The 22,751-nt window shown below is 42.4% G+C and overlaps 1 protein-coding gene across 2 annotated transcripts in view; it reads right to left on the reverse strand.

Annotated features, from left to right (window-relative positions):
• Nucleotides 1–2,206: 2,206 nt before the first annotated feature.
• Nucleotides 2,207–22,751, reverse strand: part of med30 (mediator complex subunit 30) — a 28,171-nt gene continuing 7,626 nt past the window's right edge. For both annotated transcript variants that reach the window (XM_024441796.2, XM_024441797.2), the window contains 2 exons: nt 20,005–20,112; nt 2,207–2,399 (listed from right to left, as the gene is read on the reverse strand). In XM_024441796.2, the coding sequence (XP_024297564.1) occupies nt 2,304–2,399; nt 20,005–20,112 (204 nt within the window). In that variant the 3' untranslated portion in view covers nt 2,207–2,303. The remainder of the gene's footprint in view (nt 2,400–20,004; nt 20,113–22,751) is intronic.

Here is a 22,751-nt window from a genome sequence, read left to right on the forward strand (position 1 = left end):
TTGTCATTACTATTAATAATTAAAAGCCTTTATTTTGCCTGAAACTTGCCTCCTGAACCTTTGAATTGTGATCTCCTTGCCTATTCATGGTTCATTTGTGTGGTCAACCTTTGGCTATGCCCTTGCATTTATGCGTCTCTTATAGGAATCAAAGCCACATCCCTGATGTAGCAGGCACCATGCACTAGCACACTGGGTTATTCATTTCTTTGGGTCATCAAATCTCCTTGATTATACGTTTTATATTTTTGATTTGGTATGTTTGCGATATTAACTTGAACGACAATATTTTGGGAACGGGTCGGCGTGAATCTCATTGTATTTTCTTGAATATCTGCAGTTCCTGCCCTTGTATATTCTCCTCTAGTGCATTTTGAGGAGGCAAGGAGATAGGAATCGGAGAGCAACAAATGAGATTCACCCATCAAATTGAAATCCCAATCGAAAACATTAAAGAATATTCTCCAACCAGTTGAAACATGGTTTGGGTGTTGAGGGTGAGAATTCCCTACTAGGGAAAGGCAACAATAAATCTTTGAGAAAAGGCCATTGATTGGAAAGATTCAAACCTATGACCTTCTGGTCCCTACCCCATTGCCCAATCCACTGCTCTGATTTTCACGTATTTAAGTGTCTGACTGAACCGCTTTAAGTCGATAGATTAGAAATATCATTAGTTAAGAACTTTAGGTAAGGTTGGAAAACAAAAGTCGCAATCGGTATTTGAAATGGCAACAGGATTTTCCCCCTGAAAACTCCACCCCCTGAGCTGTCATCCAACCAGTCAAGTTAGTTCTGCCCTTGAGGCGGAGCTTCACCTATTCCATCTAGCCACAACCGTCGAAACCATCAGCTTTGTAAACAAACCATCTGTCCCGTCAAATCATCAGTATCATAACACTGGCATTCAATCCAAGGGTCGGGGGCCCCTAGCAACCGCGGGGCCCTAATCAGCTGCTTATGTCTCTTATTGGCTGGGCTGTCACTGTTTCTGCCTGTAATAAAAACAAGTGTTTCAAGCCTGGGGACAATCCAAAAAGACCACAAAGACCACGGACGTCCCTACTTGATCTGACTGTTCTCGTGAGCAGTGAGCCCCACAGATATGAAAATAGAACAGAAAGAAACAGTGTTGGTCTAAATCACAGCAGGATTTATAGTGCCATAGAATTCCTAAAGTTAACCAGACATTGTGATAATCATAAAGTCCAGAAGATACTGCATTGACACGTCAACATCAAGCAGCCAACCACACATGAAAAGCAGAAGCACAAAACTCTTTTGTTTCACTACACTGTACCATGTTCATGTTGCAAAAGAGAACAGATCTATGTGGGGGGGAAACTGGAGACCTCAATCTAGCTAGCAGTGATTTCATTTAAAACTTCTTTTCAGCAATGTGCCTTATGATTTGTTTTATGGTATTTTTTGCACAGATCTGTGCTCTTCTTCACCACAAACATGTCATCATGTATATCATTTGAGTTAAAATGGTTTAGGAATGTATAAACACATCTTGAAGGAAATCGAACTTCAAAACCACTCTAAATGGGTAAATGTAGTATTTGTCAAATATCTTAGGATATTAAATAAACTTTAACTCTGAAAGTCCTCTTAATAACCATATTGTAAGCGACAACTACACTCATCGGACAGTTTATTATGTACAATGAATGTACCGCCATTCAATCAGCAGCAACTGCATGATGCCATCGCGTCAGCATGTACCAACATCCCTGTGGAACGTTTCCAGACAACTTGTAGAATACGCCAAAGAATTCAGGCTGTTCTGGAGGCAAAGGAGGGTCCGACCTGTTACTAACTGGGTGTACCTAATAAACTGTACGGTGAGTGTATATCAGCATTTCTCCATCGCACAACTTCTCTTTGTTCTTCTTTGCTTTCTTCACCCTCTTTTTCTGGGACTGAGGGTTGTATATTGCAAAAGCCTGCATTTCTAAAGTGCAGCATCAGCCTCAGAGGGACCCTGTCAGATATCCAGTTAACAACCATGTCTTCCAGTCTGTGGTGTGTGTGTGTGTGTGTGTGTGTGTGTGTGTGTGTGTGTGTGTGTGTGTGTGTGTGTGTGTGTGTGTGTGTGTGTGTGTGTGTGTGTGTGTGTGTGTGTGTGTGTGTGTGTGTGTGTGTGTGTGTGTGTGTGTGTGTGTGTGTGTGTGTGTGTGTGTGTGTGTGTGTGTGTGTGTGTGTGTGTGTGTGTGTGTGTGTGTGTGTGTGTGTGTGTGTGTGTGTGTATGCGCGCCTGCGCCTGTGTGTCTCTGTGTCTCTGTCGCCGTGTTTGCCGTTCAACTCCTAACAGCCAGCATGGAGTTTATCTCCCAGATGAGGTTTCTGAGCTGGTCCATTATCTGCTTCAGCTGTTGGTTCTTCTGTTTGAGCTTCTGTAATAAAGCACATGAAATCACATTGTCAGAGCCCATCAAACAAGCCGTAGACATACAAGTATTTAAACAGTGGTGGTTGGTTGATAAGATGCCTTTGAAAAGCTTTGAAAGGGGCATTAGGTTCAAGAGCCTCAACTGAAAGAACACAGTAGTTTTTCCATGTGACGATTTTCCTTTTGTTTTTGAACAAGCAGAGCTGATTGGCTGACATTATCAATCCCTGCAGTAGTTTAATCTCTAAACACACACACACATCTGGACAGAATCGGCCACTCACAGCCAGTTTGCCTGCAGATTACCTTTGAACACACAAGTCCAAACTCAAAATCAACAGCTGCAGTTTACTCAAGTGCCTTATTGCTGAGGTTTATGCACAAACAAATAATGGCAGAGCCTAAGCTGCTCCAAAAGCACACCTGCTAACAGTGTCCTTATAGGACTTCAGTCAGGCCCAGGCCTTGCACCAGTGTTGGAAAAGTCTAGCTAGGTATGCCTTAAGATAGTGGTCTGACTAGCTAGCTGAATATAGCATGTAGGGGGAGAGGGAGAGACAGTCACTCATGAGGCTACTGTAGTGCAGTGCAGAGAAAATTTATTAAAGATTAAATCCATCTTGCTCTCTCACTAATGCTCCTTTAGCCGTGACTAATTACCAGCCATTTTTGCGAGCGCAGATAACACCTTCAGCAATCGATTTCACACAGCCCCTCTTAATGTAAACTATTTAGCTGATTGTCCTTGAAGATATTCCAGATTGGAACATTTGGAACAGTTCCATTGTGTGTCTAGGGGGGTTCTTCTCTCTCTTTTGCCACCAGGGTTTCATTTTGTGTCACCGGAAGGGAGGAGCGTGTACTGTACTATACAGGATGCACCCCATGAACCCCACCAGCGACTCTTTAAATAAAGATGTCCTTTATCTTTATCTTTCTATTCATGAGTTGAGAGATCTATCAGCCAATCTTTGGAATTTCATTTCAGCCTCTTAATTTTTTATTTATTTTACCTTTATTTTACTAGGCAAGTCAGTTAAGAACAAATTCTTATTTTCAATGACGGCCTAGGAACAGTGGGTTAACTGCCTGTTCAGGGGCAGAACGACAGATTTTGTACCTTGTCAGCTCGGGGATTTGAACTTACAACCTTTCGGTTACTAGTCCAATGCTCTAACCACTAGGCTACTCTGTAGCCCCTCTGATATACTGTTGAGTCATACATAAGTACTGTTGCACACAATGAAATGTCACAAACGTGCAGTGATCCCTCTATATACTCTACATATATGGATTTTTTTCTGAGATAACAAATACCAACAAACAAATCTGAAATCCTTCTTTAAAAAAAAAACTCAGATGAATGAATTAACTGCTACTCCAACCTTCAAATCCAATCGTATTGGTCACACACATATTTAGCAGATGTTATTGCGGGTGTAGCGAAATGCTTGTGGCGTAACATTTCAATACCGTTGGGAGAGAAACAGAAGAGAAGACAGTGGAATGTGTTTTTAACACTCATATTTCAGAGCTGCAGGTCTATGAACGATCCCACTGCTGATGGAAAGTGATGGCTCTGACAGTTGACTGGTCGGCCAAACCTGAGAGAACTGCTTCGCCTTCCGCACCTCTGACAAGCTTAGCCTGCATGCCGCTGAAGGGTCCGACTCCCTCCCTCACTCACTCTTTCTCTTCAGGGATCATGGGGATGCACTCTCTCATTTCCTCGCCTGCCACTCAAGACCGTTTTCGTCCACGTTTGTTCCTTTTGACACGGTCTGACATTGTGTAGGGCATAGCAGGTAGGCTGTTCAACAAATCATGAAAGTAAACAAAGAATTGGGGTTTGAGCTGCCGTCTGTAGAGGCCTCCCGCAGACAATAAGCAGGTTTGTGTGGGAAAAAAATGGCTACCTGAGCATAGACACAGCTTAATACAGTACACTACAGTGGACTGACAGAGGTGTGTGTGTGTGTGTGTGTGCATCCGAGTGTACGTGCATGCAGGTTTCAGTTGGGAGATGAAAGCATTTTCAGGGTGTGAGGTGAACGTGACAAGGTACCAGAGTATTTTAGCTCCACTGATAAATTATTAAACTGTAATAGTGATTTATATACTTGGATGGCTCACAACTTCCTCCAGCTAAATCAAGACAAGACCGAGGTACTTATTGTTGGAGCCAAAGCACAGAGAGAGAATATGGCCGCACATTTTAATTCACAGACAATAAAGATAAAATTCCAGGTGAAAAACCTAGGTTTTGTTTTAGATTCGGAACTAAATTTCAAATCACACATTAGGAATGTGACCAAAATAGCTTTATACCACCTGAGGAACATTGCCAAGGTGCGGCCGTTTCTCTCTCAGGCTGATAGAGACTCATCCATGCTTTTATTACAAGCAGCCTTGACTACTGTAATGGTCTTCAGTCTGGTTTACCCACGAAAGCCATTGGTCAACAGCAAAACATACAGAATGCTGCAGCATGGGTACTGACCAAGACCAGACGGAGAGCACGCATTACACCGGATTTAAGGTCTCTGCAATGGCTCCCTGTGAGTTTTAAAATTCATTTGAAGATTATTCTATTGGTTTTTAAATCAATTTACGATTGTGCACCCCAATACATGTCGGACATGCTTTTAAGTTATGTACCCAGTAGGTCCCTCAGGTTCTCTGGCACTGGCCTTGTAACTATCCCTAAGCCTAGGACCAAGAGACATGGAGAAGCAGCCTTTAGTTATTATGCTCCCAGCCTCTGGAATAGCCTGCCAGAGAACCTGAGGGGTGTCAAAACTGTGGACATATTTAAAAGAGATCTTAAAACAACTTTTTAGCTTAGCTTTTCCTCAGGTTGCTTTTTAGTCATTCAGTTTTTGTCATTCTTTAGTTTTTTATCTTGTGTTTGTTGTGTAGTAAATATTTCAGCTTTTATTTTCGTTGTTTTTTTTTAAGCACATTGACTTGCATTCCATGTCTGAAATGTGCTGTACAAATAAAGCTTCATTTGATATGGCCAGCCAACCGCTGAGGAGATCCTGCCTTTCTCTCTCAGGTGCTTTCATGGCACACCTGGGCAGGACAGAGGCAGTTTTGCCCAGGCAGATGTTGGAGTGCTCCAGGGCATTGGCAATCCTCATGTCAGCATATCTCCTTTCCTATGTACGTTCTCTTTGTCCTTTCAAATCATCTAAAAGACAGCACTATAGTTTCGGGCCACTTAGTGATAGAAGACGAGCAATTCAATATGATACCAATGACTCATTAATACCCCAGAAGTTTTATCTTGACAGCTTCAGTCATCTTCACCTTTCTTAGTCTGACTTTAAAGGGTTCCTCTCAAGTCAAATCAGTGTGTTAAAATAGCAAAGATTAGACAAAGTGGTTATGCATATCTGAAGGGCGGGTTAGATTTACAGGAGGAGACTTTGAACAGAATAACTTTGTCATTAGTCGCGTCTTTAAAGGAGAACAATTGGAAGTGAGAGAACTTTGATATCTGAGTGGTGATGGTTTATCATACAGAACACCTGGGTGTGAACTGAGTGAACGTTGAGCCATAAGCGTTGGGGCTGGGCTCTTTCTCTCTCTCATACTTTTTCTTCTCTCGCTCTCTCCACTCCCTTCATCTGATTCTCTTCAACCCTCATCTCAAAGTGAGATAAAAAGGAGCCGTCCTCAATAATGGGGCGAGAGACAGAATTTTAGATCAAAACCTCTTATTATTAAAATTCCGTTTCATTCAAATATTTCTCTCTTTGCTGAGTGACGACGTGCTAAGAGCAAACCCTATCACATTTGGAGGGAACATCTCAGCCACCCTCACACTGTAATTTCTATTATTTTCAAACAGTCTGGTATAGTCCCGAAAGTACAAACAGCAGACAGTCTATTATCTTACACAATTGACATTTGTGTTAATTTATTATTTTGCCCCATTAGAAACATTCAGGATTTTGATTAATTAGACCAAACAAAACTAATCTTGATATGATATAAATAGACAAGAGATTACTCCTTTTCATCCTTTTTGACATTCCATCAACAATCGTTTCCGGAGCCCGGTTGCTTTTTCATTGAGCGGATTTTGACGATAACTGGCGAACGGCTTCACCGTGATTTAAAGTTGCCAGCCAAAGTCGAGAATAGCAAGTCGTGCAAAAAAATGTGCCTTCACTCAGGATTCCGTTCAGCTTATCCGCCCTGTCGCTGCTTTCACTCCGGTGGATCTGGCTGGGAATTACAAGTGTAAGTGAGTGAGGCGAGGGGATTAGGCAGATTGAGAGGAGGAGAGAAAAGGAGAAGAGAAAGAACTCGTATTGCTGCGATAGCACTCTTCTCCATAATCTATCGGTGCCACCTCGCTGTCATTGGCAGCCGAGGAGTCGTCGGTTCTGAAACTTGTCTTCGTGAGAAGAGAATGGTCTGTCCATCATGAAGATAAAGATTTGGAGTGTCATGACTGAGTGGGCCTTGTCCATTGTCCAAAAGACATTCAAATGCTCTCACTTCCCCAAACTCACAATCTTGAGTGCATTTGGAAACTATTCAGACCCGTTGACTTTTTACACATTTTGTTACATTACAGCCTTATTCTAAAATGTAATAAAATGTTTTTTCCCCCTCATGGATCTACACACAATAACATATAATGACAAAGCAAAAACAAGATTAGACTTTTTTTCTCAAATTTAATTAAAAAATAATAATAATAATCACATTTACAAAAGTATTCAGACCCTTTACTCAGTACTTTCTTGAAGCACCTTTGACAGCAATTACAGCCTTGAGTATTCTTGGGAAAGACATTACAAGCTTGGCACACCTGTGTTTGGGGAGTTTCACCCATTCTTCTCTGCAGATCCTCTCAAGCTCTGTCAGGTTGAATGGGGAGCGTTGCTGCACAGCTATATTCAGGTCTCTCCAGAGATATTCGATCAGGTTCAAGTCTGGGCTCTGGCTGGGCCCCTCAAGGACATTCAGAGACTTGTTCCGAAGCCACTCCTGCGTTGTCTTGGCTGTGTGCTTAGGGTAATTGTCCTGTTGGAAGGTGAACCTTCGCCCCAGTCTGAGGTCCTGCTCTGGAGCAAGGATCTCTCTGTACTTTGCTCCATTCATCTATCCCTCGATCCCTACTAGTCATCCAGTCCCTGGCGCTGAAAAACATCCCCAGAGCATGATGCTGTCACCACCATGATTCACCATAGGGATGGTACCAGGTTTCCTCCAGACGTGACTCTTGGCATTCAGGCACAAGAGTTCAATCTTGGTTTCATCAGACCAGAGAATCTTGTTTCTTTATGTGCCTTTTGGCAAACTCCAAAGCGGGCTGTCATGTGCATTTTACTGAAGAGTGGCCTCCGTATGGCCACTCTACCATAAAGGCCTGATCGTTGGAGAGCTGCAGAGATGGTTGTCCTTCTGGAAGGTTCTCCCATCTCCACAGAGGAACTCTGAAGCTCTGTCAGAGTGACCACCGGGTTTCTTGGTCACCTAGGCCATTGTTCCCCGATTACTCAGTATGGCCGGTCGGCCAGCTCACGAAAGATTCTTGGTGATTCCAAACTTCTTCCATTTAAGAATGATGGAGGCCACTGTGTTCTTGGGGACCTTCAATGCTGCAGACATTTTTTGGTACCCTTCCCCAGATCTGTGCCTCGACACAATCCTGTTTCGGAGCTCTACAGACAATTCCTTCGACTTCATGGCTTGGTTTTTACTCTGGCATGCACTGTCAACTGTTGGACAGGTGTGTGCCTTTCCAAATCATGTTCAATCAATTGAATTTACCACAGGTGGACTCCAATCAAGTTGTAGAAATATCTCAAGGATGATCAACGGAAACAGGATGCACCTGAGCTCAATTTCAAGTCTCATTACAAAGGGTCTGAATACTTATGTACATAAAAAAATGTTTTTGCTTTGTCATTGTGGGGTATTTTGTGTAGATTGATGAGGAACATTTTGTATTTAATCCATTTTAGAATAAGATTGCAATGTAACAAAATGTGGAAAAGAGGAAGGGGTCTGAATACTTCCCGAATGCACTGTATTTGGTGTTCTGTTATGGTGGGCATGCCATCGTCAAGAAAGGGGTTGGTCAAGAAATGGCACTCTCTCAATGGCATGCATCATGTAGCATATCTGTATACTATGTTATATGACAAGTGCAGACTATCTAGTGCCACCATAGTGGCTGGTGGATTTTTTTGTAGAAGTCTATTGTTCTGGTTGGGTACCGGGCAAGTTCCCTCCTCAGTAAGCACAGTGCAAACTGAACTGAGGTGATAAGCCAGCACTGCGACCTGCTTGAGGAGCCTTGTGATGCTAAGTGGGCTTTGCAGTTGACAGCGGCCTTTGGGGAGCTCGGCGAAGCAACCTTAATTTGTCTGACATTGCTTTAATAGCCTTAATTGACTTTATAAACTTTATGGCTTTTTTAAAGGGAGAATTTAACTGCCCAACTAGTTGACATGGGCCTCCCAGGAGAACAAAGGCCCAAAGTTTGGTGAGGGAGATAAAGCCTTCCACCGCTCACTGGCAGAAATACAATAGACATGTTGTCATCCTCTGCATACACCCCGCCTTTCAATATCTCCTCAGCACTGAGCTGGAAAGCTTGCAGTGAAGCCAACTGTTGCAGAACAGTTCCCATTGATTCTGCTGCTTTACAAGTAGCAGTGCTGCTGGTGCTTTTTTTCCATCTTCTCCCTGCCCAGCCCTCTTCAGCACTTGACTTGCTGCCAGGTAACGGAGTTGATTGGGCTCTGCTTTGGGATTTTGTTCACAGTGATTATATATAAAGGGGCACAGAGGCTAAACTGCCATTTCACACCCTCTCTTTAAAACCAATGGTTGGGCCAAACAATGAGTATACAAAACATTAAGAACTCTTTCCATGACATAGACAGATCAGGTGAATCCAGGTAAAAGCTATGATCTGTTATTGATGTCACTTGCTAAATCCACTTCAATAAGTGTAGATGAAGGTGAGGAGACAAGTTAAATAAGGATTTTTAAGCCTTGAGGCAATTGAGACATGGATTGTGTATGTGTGCCATTCAGAGCGTGAATGGGCAATACAAAATATTTAAGTGCCTTTGAACGAGGTGACAGGCACACCGGTTTGTGTCAAGAACTGCAGAACTGCTGAGTTTTTCACGCTCAAATGTTTCCTGCGTGTATCAAAAATGGTCCACCACCCAAAGGACATCCAGTGAACTTGACACAACTGTGGGAAGCATTGGAGTCAACATGATCGCTTTAGACACCTTGTGTCTATCCCCCGAAAAATGTAGGTTGTTCTAAGGGAAAGGGGGGGGGGGGTGCAACTCAATATTAGGAAGGTGTTCAATGTATTCAATATTCATTGTAGAACCGTTTTGTGCTGGATAACATGTGCACCACATAACAGAGGTGAGTAGGCCTATTTCGTCTGACCTAAGCACTTGGACGATGAATGCGTCCTTTGGCAAACACTAAACATTAGCTTTAACACCAGGGGATCCACACTCGCATGTAAGTTGCTTTACAGTCAAGGAGGCACAAGTTTTCAGTACAGTAAATGTGTAATCCCAGAGTTGAAAAGTTCATCCCATCTTGAAAGCGCCGTTTAGGATTTAAAGCTAGAGTATGCTGATGAGGGTAGTGTTAGCTTTGGTATGGGGGCGTGGTGACATGGGAATTGATAAGCAAGAATTAAATTAGAAGCACAAAAAGAAACCTGTCCTGTTGCAATTGGGGTCCTTGAGAGGATTAGCTTGTATGTAGGGTTCAGAGGGCGCAATTGGTTGGAGAATTGTGCTAGGAAACTAGGTGTAACCCCAAAGTTGTGGGTTCACAACAAGTTCCCTGAAATAAAAGCTTCTGCACAGTGACCAGGCAGTTTAGAAAGTATACTGAACAAAAATAAACACAACATTCACAACATTTATTAAATGACAGTTCATGTAAGGAAATCAGTCAATTGAAATAAACTCATTAGACACTAATCTATGGATTTCACATGACTGTCCACGAGGATCGAATAGATCAGGTTTGCAATGAAAAACTTCAATCAGACCCCCTCTCACCCGCAGAGGGGGGAGGAAAGAACTTGTGAGGATTAATAACTCACATCCTGTTATAAATCAAGGGGAAAAGATTCAGGTCTCCCTCCCCAAGATTCCCCAAAAGGAATGTTCTTTGTTGCAAATAGACTTTTCCCGCCGAAACTCTTAACACGTTCAAAAGCAAATACTGGAACAATATTTCTAATATTGACCATGGGGAATGACCAGAGGCGATCTATAAAACACTAATATCATTTTGTTTCTGATTTTATAATGTCAATAAAAACGTTATAAAGGAAACACTGTAACTTGGAAAGTATACTCACTACATGTATGAAGTGTCCATACTATGTGTTGTGAATGCAATTTGAAAAATGATGAGTGTTTTTGATAAGTGAGGGATGTAATTTGAGGAGCTATAAAAGATCATTGTTTTACATAACTTTGCACCGTGAGTAGTCACCGCCCCGAAGTGAGGTCAGAGAGCGTGTCAGCCTGACGGAACCGCCCCTTTCGAACAAACTGAATAAATGATGGGTTAAGAAATTAACTTATCAGACTAGAAAGAAGTGAAGCTGCAGCCGCACGTTTAAAGTGGTTTGAGCTTTGAATCTAAACACGAGGTAGAGATGAGAAACTCACCTCCCGGACAATCTGTATGGCTGATTAGCTGTCCTAAGTAAAGTATCTTCGAAAGCTAATTTAAGTAGGACCATCCTGTTACTCTACTCAAACCATCAAAACGGCTGGCTAGCCTATCTTCAAAGAAGCATCTTCAAGAGTGAATGGAAGGAAAGTCACCTGTGTAGTTCTGTTCAGGACTACACGACAAGTCACCAGATACCGGACAACTACAGAGAAGGACAACCGTAGAAGACTTGTCGGAACCATTTCAGACAATCAGAGCCTTACAAGCGTGCAGCAAAAAAAATCTGAATGTACCAATATTAAGTGTCTCTGTCCCTCTCTCTCCCTCTCTGTCTCTTATTTAATAAGCAGCCATGTTGTTGTCATTTCTCTAGGGACCTGTTTTCAGCATATTAAGTCCCCAGTCAATAACAAATGCAAGTGTGTATGTTTATCCTGTGTTCCAATTTAATTAGCTAGTAAATAAATAAGTAAAACAATTTGTGTAGTACTGAATCATAAGTAAGGCTGTTTTTTTTCAGATGCAAGGAGGTTATGACAGTTCAGAATGAGGATATGATATGAGGTTCTGATTAATAAGTTGACTGTTTATGGATGTGATAGGTAAAGACCTTTAATTTAATTCGAGAGATGGTAACTCTTTAAAGAAACTCTCTCATGGTGCCCCAGATCCTAATAAGTTAATTGTTACATGATTCATTGAATTGTGTAATAATTAAACATAGTTAGGTAATTAGATAAACATTAATCTGAAGACTGTTATTTAAGTCAAGTCACGACAGTGGGATCCACTGGGGAGCCAGGCTCAGCCAATCAGCATTTGTTTTCCCCACAAAAGGGCTTTATTACAGACAGAAAGACTCAGTTTCATCAGCTGTCCAGGTAGCTAGTCTCAGATGATCCCGCAGGTGAAGAAGCCAGGAGGACCTGGGCTAGCGTGGTTACACATGGTCTGTGATTGTGAGGCCAGTTGGACGTACTGCCAAATTCTATAAAATTAAGTTTGATGCAGAGAAATTAACAAATTCTTGCCAACAGCTCTGGTGGACATTCCGGCTGTCAGCATGCCAATTGCACACTCCCTCAAAACTTGAGACATCTATGACATTGTGTTGTGTGACAAAACTGCACATTTTAGAGTGGCCTTTTATTGTCCCCAGTACAAGGTGCACCTGTGTAATTATCATGCTGTTTAATCAACTTCTTGATATGCCACACCCGTCAGGTGGATGAATTATCTTGGCAAAGGAGATTTTCTCACTAACACGGATGTAAACAAATGTGTGCACATTTGAGAGAAATAAGCTTTTTGTGCATATGGAACATTTCTGGGATCTTTTATTTCAGCTCATGAAACATGGGACCAACACTTTACATGTTGCTTTTATATTTTTGTTCAGTATAGATAAAAAGGACAATGGAGACATGAGGAAGCAGACGAGGTGAGGGAAGGGAACACTTGTAATGATGCCTTCAAATCATCAGGATTATCATGCAATCTCAGGGAAGTTTGATAAACCCAATAACTGAATAGTTTTCCCTATAATCTCTTCAGATGATATTGGGAGAAGAGCAGAGAGAGTTCATAGTTTTCAGAACTCAGTGGGGACACAATATGCTTAAAGGAGATACATTTGCCCATCTGGAGTAACTATCTTACGGCAGAGTTGGAGTAGCAAAAGAAGATATATCTGCACAGTTTTCTTTGTGCTAACGTTACGGACCTTCAATATTTGTCTGAGCCTGGTGCCATACAGTCAAAGAGTGTGAATGAATAGGACAGTGTGTCGGACAATGGGTTTGGATTGCAAGAAGTGAGATGATGTCCATACTGGAAGGGTATCTTGAACGGTGTGCAGGTTAACTTGGAGAGAGTGAGTGAGAGGGTGGGAGGTGGTGGGGTAGCTTGTAAAGAGAAAGTGTAAAGGTGTTTTGGAGGGGTAACTTGGAGAGAGAGGGTGTTGGGTGTAGTGGAGGGGCAGCTTGGAGAGTGAGGGTGTGAGGATGGTTAACTTAGAGAGAGAGTGTATAGGCTGTAATGGTGGAGGGGTAGTTTAGAGAGAATGGGTGCAGTAGAGAAGGTTAGCTTGGAGAACTCGGGTGTAGTGTGAGGTATAGGGGGCTTTAGACTGCATTTGCTCGGTGATGCCTCCCTCTCTATCTCAGGGCCAACGAGCCGGGCTCTTTCATCTTTGCCTCAGCTGTCAGGGGATTAGAGCATATGGGTCCAGCCCAGATCTCATATGCAACCGTGGAGAGAAAATGAGGCAGGCAGATATCTGGGAAGATGAAAGGCAGTGTAATTCCACTAAAGTCTCCACCGATTGGAGATGTTATTTTAGCTCTTTTTACACGAGGGGTGCAAGAACAAGGTTTGGTGTTTGGGGAGAGAGGCTAAGTGTCACTTGTTTTGTTGGGCTGTAAGCGGTCATGAAATTTTGTCAGCCGGTGATTGTCAAGCAAGTAACTGCTAGTCTCACGGTAATTGACCGTTAATTAACATAAACACATTTAGCATCTCCTGGTTTCCACGCATAGCCTACAAGCCACTGATGCAGACCTTTGGAACATCTACATTTTAAATAGTCTAATAAATCCATTTAATATAGCCTACACCATCACAATAAATCCAATATTTATTTTAGGACAGGTCTAAAGAAACATGATATGAAGAAAATGTGGTCTATTTTAGAAGAACAGAATAGCATATTTATCTTTATGAATAGCATGAGAATAGCATGAGTTATCTTTATGTTAGCCCTGATCATAGTCCTGATCTGGCTATGACATATGGCTGTGGGCTACACTAGTTAATTTAGCAGAAAAGATTTGCTTAGAAATTCTCATTTTATTTTAAAGGTATAAGCTCTGCATTGTTAATTTGCACAGTCTGCACACACTTCATCAGTCTCTCACAATTTGACAAGCACTTGATAATGACTCGAATTTCCCAGCGGCATTTGTGTGGCCGTAATGCCCCCTGGTCAGTGGCCATTGTGCTCTTGGGCTGAATATAATAATTATAATTCCCCACTCTCATAAAAACGTCATTCTTATTAGCCAATGCCCGTCACGTGATTGGGTCCTTCTCACAGCATCTCAGGTCCTCACAGGCTACAAATAAGGAGACACATCGGGGACACAACTGCGCACATCCTTATGGAATTCAGAGGCACATATTGGAAGAACTGTCCAAATGTACTTTTCATCAGCCAACAAGATGAGTAGGCCTAACAAACAGCAAAAGCACTAGTTTATGTCGACTTATTCTACTGGTCAACTTGTCCTTCTGTGTGAGAAATAAATATTCCAAACATAGTCTGGGACAATTGTGGGATGCAATAGATTCCAAATTAATACAACCACTAGCATCTAAAAACCTTTTAAAAGCAATGAGGCTGAATTTAACAGATCGGAATGTTGATAAACTATTAGGCTATTTCTTCATATTATAAGCGCAGCAATGTGCTCACGGCAGTAGGCTATAAGCGCAGCAATGTGCTCACGGCAGTAGGCTATAAGCGCAGCAATGTGCTCACGGCAGTAGGCTATAAGCGCGAATGTTCCAAAATGCAATTAGTGGGAAAACACCATTATCAAAAGTGACTGCAAATGCAATTGGTGCATTTTTATGGTGAAATTTATCTTCCCCAAACTTGAAGCTCACGCGTTGCTTATGTATGCCAGTTAGGCTCTACACCCCTTGTAAAGTGGATTAATGTGCTTAATTTTAAGAAGTTATTTGGCCACTTTAGTAGTGATACAAACCTTATCAAAACATGTTGGCCTATGGGCTACATGGGTGTGCAACTATGATTTTTTTAAAGTCAACAACAAAAGGCATGCTCTCTTTCTTTACCTTACTATATTCACAAGTGATGATATATAATTCACAAGTGATGATATATAATTCACAAGTGATAGGCTAATATTGTCACCCATCAGACTATTCTTATTTAAATCTTGCCATTAAATATATAAATAATATACAGTGCATTCGGAAAGTACTCAGACCCCTTGACTTTGTTACGTTGTTGTTACGTTACAGCCTTATTCTAAAATGGATTAAAACCAATTTTTCCCTCAACAATCATCACTATACCCCATAATGACAAAAAACAGGTTTACTCAGTACTTTGTTGAAGCACCTTTGGCAGCAATTACAGCCTCAAGTCATTTTCATGCCAGCCCGGTAGGCTATACTCCTGTTGTAAAGACAAGCAATGTGCTTAGTGTTAGGAAGGTTGATAAATAAATATAGTAGGTCTAGCCTTATAGAAAGCTGATGGAATCAACTTTTTAATTGAGACCATCAAAACTCTGTTTTCTCACACAATTGCATAGCCTATAGAAATGTTGCGCAACATGAACTCATGGGCTCTAATTAAGTGTTTAATTAGTGTGTTTGGGGGCTCCCGAGTGGCGCAAGGCACTGCATCTCAGTGCTAGAGGCATCCCTACAGACCCTGGTTCGACCCTGGGCTGTATCACAACCAGCCGTGAGAGTCCCATAGGGTGGTGCAAAATTGGCCCAGTGTCGTCCGGGTTAGGGTTTGGCCGGAGTAGGCCGTCATGGTAAATAAAAATGTGTTCTTAACTGACTTGCCTAGTTAAATAAAAGGTTACCAAAAAAAAAGCTTGGAAAAGACTAGATAACTTGACTAAACGGTCACGTGGAATTTGACTGCGGTCATGACTTGTGACCACCGGTGTGGTGGTAATACAGTCACCGTAACAGCCCTACACACCAACATATCTCAAGTTCATGGAATCCATTTCTAAACAGGTGGGATTCACAGTGAACCCATCAACCTGGTGGCGTCACCATGGTCACAATAGACATACTGCTGTACACCTAATCCTTCCTCTTTCAAGCCAGTAAGACTTTCAGCCTGCCTTGATGTAGTTAACGAATCCATTTTGAGAATTTAAAAAAATCATTTTTAAAATAAAATAAAAACTAGTCTAAATGGTTACATATTCCTTAAACGGTTTAACAAATTAGAAAATATATCAGAGAATTCACTCGAAATACGTTCTCATTCCAAAAACAGCCCCCTGATCTTCCAACAACATGAGTTGTGCTGCATTTCCCCTCTGACCTCCTGCTCACCAATTAAAAAGCTCCTGGCCAACACACTGGTCTAATGGGCTACATATGAGCCTGATAATAACATGGAGGTTTGTGCGCCTCCTGTGAACAGCCTGCTAATGCTGGAGTGTGTAGGGAGAGAGGGAGGGGGAGAGAGAGAGGGAGAGAGAGAGAGAGAGAGAGAGAGAGAGAGAGAGAGAGAGAGAGAGAGAGAGAGAGAGAGAGAGAGAGAGAGAGAGAGAGAGAGAGAGAGAGAGAGAGAGAGAGAGAGAGAGAGAGAGAGAGAGAGAGAGAGAGAGAGAGAGAGAGAGAGAGAGAGAGAGGGGAGAGAGAAGAGAGGGGGGGAGAATGAGAGAGGGAGGGGGAGAGAGAGAGAGAAAAGGAGAGGGGGAGAAAGAGGCAGAGGGGGAGAAAGAGGGAGTAGTTGAGGGAGGAAGAGAGAACGAGCGCTACATAAAGCCATCCGTATCCCTCTCCCCGAGTGAGTCTCATTATCATCTGGGTCTCTGTTTGTTTATCATTAGGCCTCCACAGACCCCGGCCGGCTCTTCAGAGAACACTGCTAACCGGCCAATGTCACTGCAATTCATTATCCACGACTGCACCGCCATTGGAGAGGCACCCCCCCCACACTTCCCCGATTTGAAATTACAAACTGCCTTTGCTTTTAATTTCTCACATTTTCATTTGAATAAAGAGGACAGACGCGGTAATTAACAGGATATTAAAAAAGCAAGGGAGTGTGTGCGAGGGAGGGAATGAGGGGAGGGGGAGGAGAGAGAGGAGAGACGGAGAGAGAAAGAGAGGAGCTGTGGAGAATTAATAACAGGCCAGATCTCTCCAAGGCCTCCTTAATGGGCTATGACAGGAATTTATTCTCACTTAGGCTGGTATTAAATCAAACGCTGGCCGAGTGTTGATGGCAGGGCTGCAACGGAGAAGCACTCGGGATGGTCCCAGGTCCCCTCCCATATCACGGGGAAGGTACTGCCTGTGACACTCCCGAAGGAGCTGGTCATCAGTTAGGACCCAAGAGGGTAAGAAGAGAAGGAAGGATGGAGGAAAGGAAGGAGGGTGAAGTAGGGAAGAGAAAGAGTGATGGGGAGATGACAATGCAGAAGCTTCATATCCCAGATGGAATGATTATCAAATACTCTTGAGAGCCCAGTGAATCATCATCATCATGCGTTCTACAGAAAACACAGTCAGTCAGGGGTCCTTCTTGGACGTAAAAGGCGACACAGATGGGGCGTAAATGCTTATCAGCAAAACATCTTCGGAATTTCAATTTGATAAAAGGGAATCAGGTTGTCGGTTTGTCATATTCATTGTTTCCTCCCATTAATTGGTGTGTGACCACTAATGCGAGGCATTCATTAAGGCTCTAATTTGGGGTCATTTGGGCGCTTCAGAGTTTGTGTTTCTCGTTAGAGCAGAGGAGAAAGTGAGGAAAAGGAAATTGATATGCACAATCGGTCTGCAGCTCAGAGCAATCTCAGACCATTAGGTGGCAATAAATTATAGCTGATGCATCTTAAACATTTATGCAAACACCATACTTGCTCATACAGAGGTTACATGCTCAAATGAACTCACACACACATATTTCACTCATACCTACACCAAAGCACACACTATCGGCTGCATGCACACCATCTCTCTCTCCCTTCTTCTCTCCCTCCCTCGACAGATTGCATCACCATCAGTCAACGCGCCTCCGACAAACAGCAATTACCCAAATCGACAGATAACGAGAACAGGCTATCACTCACACACAGGGCGGCCCATAAAGCAGCAAGACATTACCATGGAGGAGTCATTTATCTTGGAGCACCTCCAGTGAACCTCCTTTAACCTAGCATACTCTACTCTTTACCTACCTTTCCTGCGGGGTTGGAGCAAAAGACAAACGACAGGGCTAGCCTGGTCCTACATCTGTTTGGCCATATGAGTTGTCAAGGCAGCATAAACAGATCTGGGACCAGGCTATAGTTGTTTGCCTTCATCTTCATCTGTTTGTACTATGGGGATATTACTGTATACAGGTGTCAATTACCCTTTTGTTTTACTTTCCCTTCTGGGGACATATATCTATCAATTCAGTTCGACATCAGTCTATTTTCTTTTTATAATCTTATTTCTCAATCTTATATTGTGTTTGTCATTGATTTACAGTGCAGTATATGTAATTGTATTTGTCTTCTAGAGGAATTCCATCAGTCTTTGCTCTCTTTTAGAAGCCAGTATCATTCCAACTGTCTACATATCTATCTATCTGTCTGTTGTAGACTTCCATCTATCGGTCTTCTCTCTTTCCTTCAAGTGTCTCTTCTTTTTCTCTCTCTCTCTTCTGGAGAATCTTCTCTGGCTCGATATGCAGAACTTTCCTCGGACATCTTCCCTTTGTCTACATATCGGTTCATCCGGTCATCTGTCTTCTCGCTCTTTTCTTCTCCCTCTCAGTGTTCCCTCTTTTCCCTCATCTCTCCTCCTCTGGAATGACTGGAATCCTATGTCTCAATATGTCTTCACACTAAAATCTCCTTTCCATCCGGTCTAGTAATCCATCCATTTTTCCTCTTTCTCTGGAGCTTCTCTTCTCTCTCGTCCTGTGGAATCTGGTATTTGGTTCAATATGTGGCATGTCTTTACACTAAAATCTTCCCATTTATCCCATCCGGTTACATGTTAACCTGGCTCTATCTATCTGGCTCGGTTCGCTGCAGCAGATGCAGCCGGGCCTCCTAAACATCTGCTTTCCGCATTCTGCCACATCACTCCCCTCCTGATGAGGTGACCCCTTTAACTCCTCAAAATATGTTCTCCTCATCGTAGCTTTAATATGCAGCTGGGAACTTGGGCTCCAACTGGAGCAGCGTGAAGCGGAGGGGATGGCTGCTGCAGACATGCAATTGAAGCCTAACTTCTCGTTCTTCTTGTCTCCTATGTGCCCTGTTGTTTCGGGTAGTAACGTTGTGGTATGAGCAGCTAAGATGGTGAATGTTCAATTGTCCGCTTCACCGTTTGCTCAGTGCTCCCACATTTAAAATGAGTCTTTTCATTGTTTTTATTGCTATATTTTTGTCCAGCTCCTAGGCTACGTTTGGACGTTCGTAGTTACTCTGCGTTCAATGTGTCTTGGGCCTGTTATGTTTGGACGTGCGTGGCTACTCTCCTTTGGTATGTGGTATGTTTCATAGCAACACGGGTCAGCTGGAATGCTGATATTGATGCTTATGGTTTGTGTGCATGCACCGGATACACCATTTGTTTGGCATGCACCTATGTTTAGTTAAGCTCAGTGTTCAGCCCATGTTTTACTGTAGTGGTTACCTTTAAGAGCAGTGAGGGAGATAGAGCTCTTAAAAATAACCAATACTCATCTGTGACTTCTGTGAACTCCATTATGATTCAGCACACTCAGACAGGCAAGCATGCACAGAGGAACACACACACACATACATACATACACACACAATGACCAGGGGCTAATAAAAGCTGCAAAGCTACCAAATAATGCATGATATGTTTTTACCAAAAACGTTTTTTCAACAGTCATAGACAGGCTATTAATACTTTAAGTAAGATACAGTACACAAGAGTACTGGGAGTATTGTGTACAATATGTAGCTTATGTCTTCACAATATATTTTGTCATAGATCTTTTTATCTCTTTGTAGCATCTGTTCTCTCTCTCTTTTGGCCTCTCTCCTCCTGGAATCCCTATTTGGGTTACTTTTTATATAAAGGGCTGTGCTCTCTAAAGCCCAGCATACTGTACATTTATATCTATAAATCCCCAGTGGGCAGCTCACCTTGTTAACCTCCAGGATTTCTCTCCTCTCCTCTGTTGCCGGGCGGGCCTGGCTGGCCAAGCGCTCATCGTGTTTGGAGCTGTCGTCCTCCACGTAGGGGATGAGTTGCTGTGTGGGGGAGAGGTGGTGGATATAAACAAATACAATGACCACAGGCGTTCAATGAGGGGATGGTAAATTGATAAGTAGTTTGGTGCTTTGGTTTGCAATAGGAAAATACATATGACTCCCTTGTAAAAGAGATGACCATTTCAATTGGAGTCGCCTGGTTAAATAAAGATCCATTTAAAAAAGGAGGGGAAAAAACATTAATTGGCTTCTGTATCTCATCAAACAAAGAAATACAAACATGACAAATATAGACTCACTCCCTTCTCTAAAGTCTCCATACTCTATGTATAGGTGTATGAAATGCTGTAAAGAAACAGTCGTTATCATACCGATACATAGTAGTTCATCATAACAGAGCTGTAGCTCAACACTTGGAAGCGAACACCTTACGCCAGCGTTTCCCAAACTCGGTCCTCGGGACCCCAAGGGGTGCACGTTTTTGGTTTTTGCCCTAACACCACACAGCTGATTCAAATGATCAAAGCTTGATGATTCATTGATTATTTGAATCAGCTGTGTCCTGCTTGGGCAAAAAAACTAAAAAGTGCACCCCTGATGGTCTAGAGGACAGAGTTTGGGAAACCCTGCATTAGGCAATATTAAAACCTAAGAATATATAGTCCACCAAGTCCTCCATTACAATAGGTCTATCTATACTGCTTGCGTGAGCACAAACTCTCCCTACTAAGCTTGTATAAAAGAGATTTCTATGTCATTCCCTCCCGTTATACTGAATTAGAACTGCCTTCATGAGCAGAAAATAGGGATTTTGTGTAGATCACAAAAACACTTTAAATATAATCTAATCTACAAACAGTTCCATACCACCGCCACCAATTCAGAATCAGGACTTCTCCACAGTCCATACCCAAGTGCTTATTTCCTTTTTAAGCGCTCTCTGTGCTTGACGTTGTCTGGCTGACGCTACACCGACTACTCTGCTTTAAATCACACTGACATCTGCTGGTCTGCAGGATAATAAGCAGTGCTGTATGGAACACATTGTTCTCTATTGCACTGCATCAAGATCAACGGGCTTATCTTAAATGGTACCATTATACTAGCGTTAACACTTGTCGTCTACTGGGTTCCTATTATCATACATGGCTGTGTAAGGTGAGATTGCTTAAACGGTTATGTAGGAACGAGGTAATGATTTGAGAAAAGAAACAACATTAACGGCTACAGCATCCTTCTCATAACTCATAAATAACTAAATAAATAAATAAATACATAAAGATTAGGTACAAGAGCCAACCAAAAGCCTTAGCAGGCGTGAAAACACAGTGAAGTCCAACACAAATCTGAGGCTGAGTGCTATTCAACATTCTAAATAACCTAGTAGTTGATCACATTTCATTGCAGTCAATGACCTGAGGTTTAGCAACTGGCAGAGGCCAGTGTAGACAATGATTAAAGCAGGCTGTGACCAAAGCATTACTGCAGGGCTGGATAGGGCCAGGCCAGAAGACAGACAGAGAAAGAATCACATGAGAAAAACAAGAGACAGCTCTGGCAGTTTTCTCTAGTCAGTCAGAGAGACCGATGCCAAACCCTAAGCTGTCTGACTTGTGTTGGAGAGAAGACAGAAGACGTGCTGGATATTATATTAGGCCAACTGTGATTGTTAGGGGCGGAAAAACTTTTTCTACTTCTATAATTCCAGCTATGAGCCAAACACATATTGAATTTAAAGGTAAGAGCTGTTATTGGCAGTCCGGAAGGGGGAAAATGTGCGGGGTAGAAAGAGAGGGCGAGAGAGAAAGAGTGTGTGTTTGTCTCCGTGACTGTGGGTGTGAGTCATAACCCCAGTCTCTGGGAAAAAACAGAAAACCGCTTATGTGGGAAGCCTTCCCCAGTTGTTCATTACCAGGCCTGCTGCTAAATAGGAACGCGATGAGGTCACGCTGGCTTAGTCATTGATTCCACTTCCTGTTTGGGGAAAGCCCGGTCAGCGGCCAGCCAATAGCATGATTGTCAGGTCTGCGGCTGGCAGGCTTGTCAGCCACTTGAGTTTCAGGGGATGATAAATGGCGGCATTCGGCGGGCCAAAATCAACTCCCTCCAGACAACATGTTGCAGTGAAGTATTGGTTGATCAGCACAGTAAGTAGTTTGCACAGCCTCTGGGGGGATAGGTAAACATTTTAAATGAAGTGGTACAACTGTGGAGTGTAATGGACAGTGAGGTTTACATATGACCAGAATTACAAATAAAAGTGTAACTTTTCCCCCCTGAGAGAGAAATACAGCAAGCCCGTATGCCATAAGGGCAATTCTACAGTAACTGAATTATACTGAGACTTTCAAAACGTATGGCAAACAAAAACCATACATTTCAAAGTTTAACAAACTATAGCTCTCTATGCACAATGAATACACAGTACATTATCAAAAATTAACATTTACTGAAAAAACTGTGAAGATGTTCAGTTTCATTCCGTTCACAAACTTTGTATCTGCACAGTTCTTCCTGTAAATGTGTGTTTGTAAAATGTTCAGTAGGAATTGTTAAAAATAGTCATTGTGCATAGAGTTGCACGGTTTGTTAAACTTTGAAATCTATGGTTTTTGTTTGGTATACATTTTAGTGAACAATCGGAGTCTCAGCGTAATTCTGTCACCATGGCCCATACA

Source organism: Oncorhynchus tshawytscha, linkage group LG13 (assembly GCF_018296145.1).
Source record: "Oncorhynchus tshawytscha isolate Ot180627B linkage group LG13, Otsh_v2.0, whole genome shotgun sequence".
Taxonomy (NCBI): domain Eukaryota; kingdom Metazoa; phylum Chordata; class Actinopteri; order Salmoniformes; family Salmonidae; genus Oncorhynchus; species Oncorhynchus tshawytscha.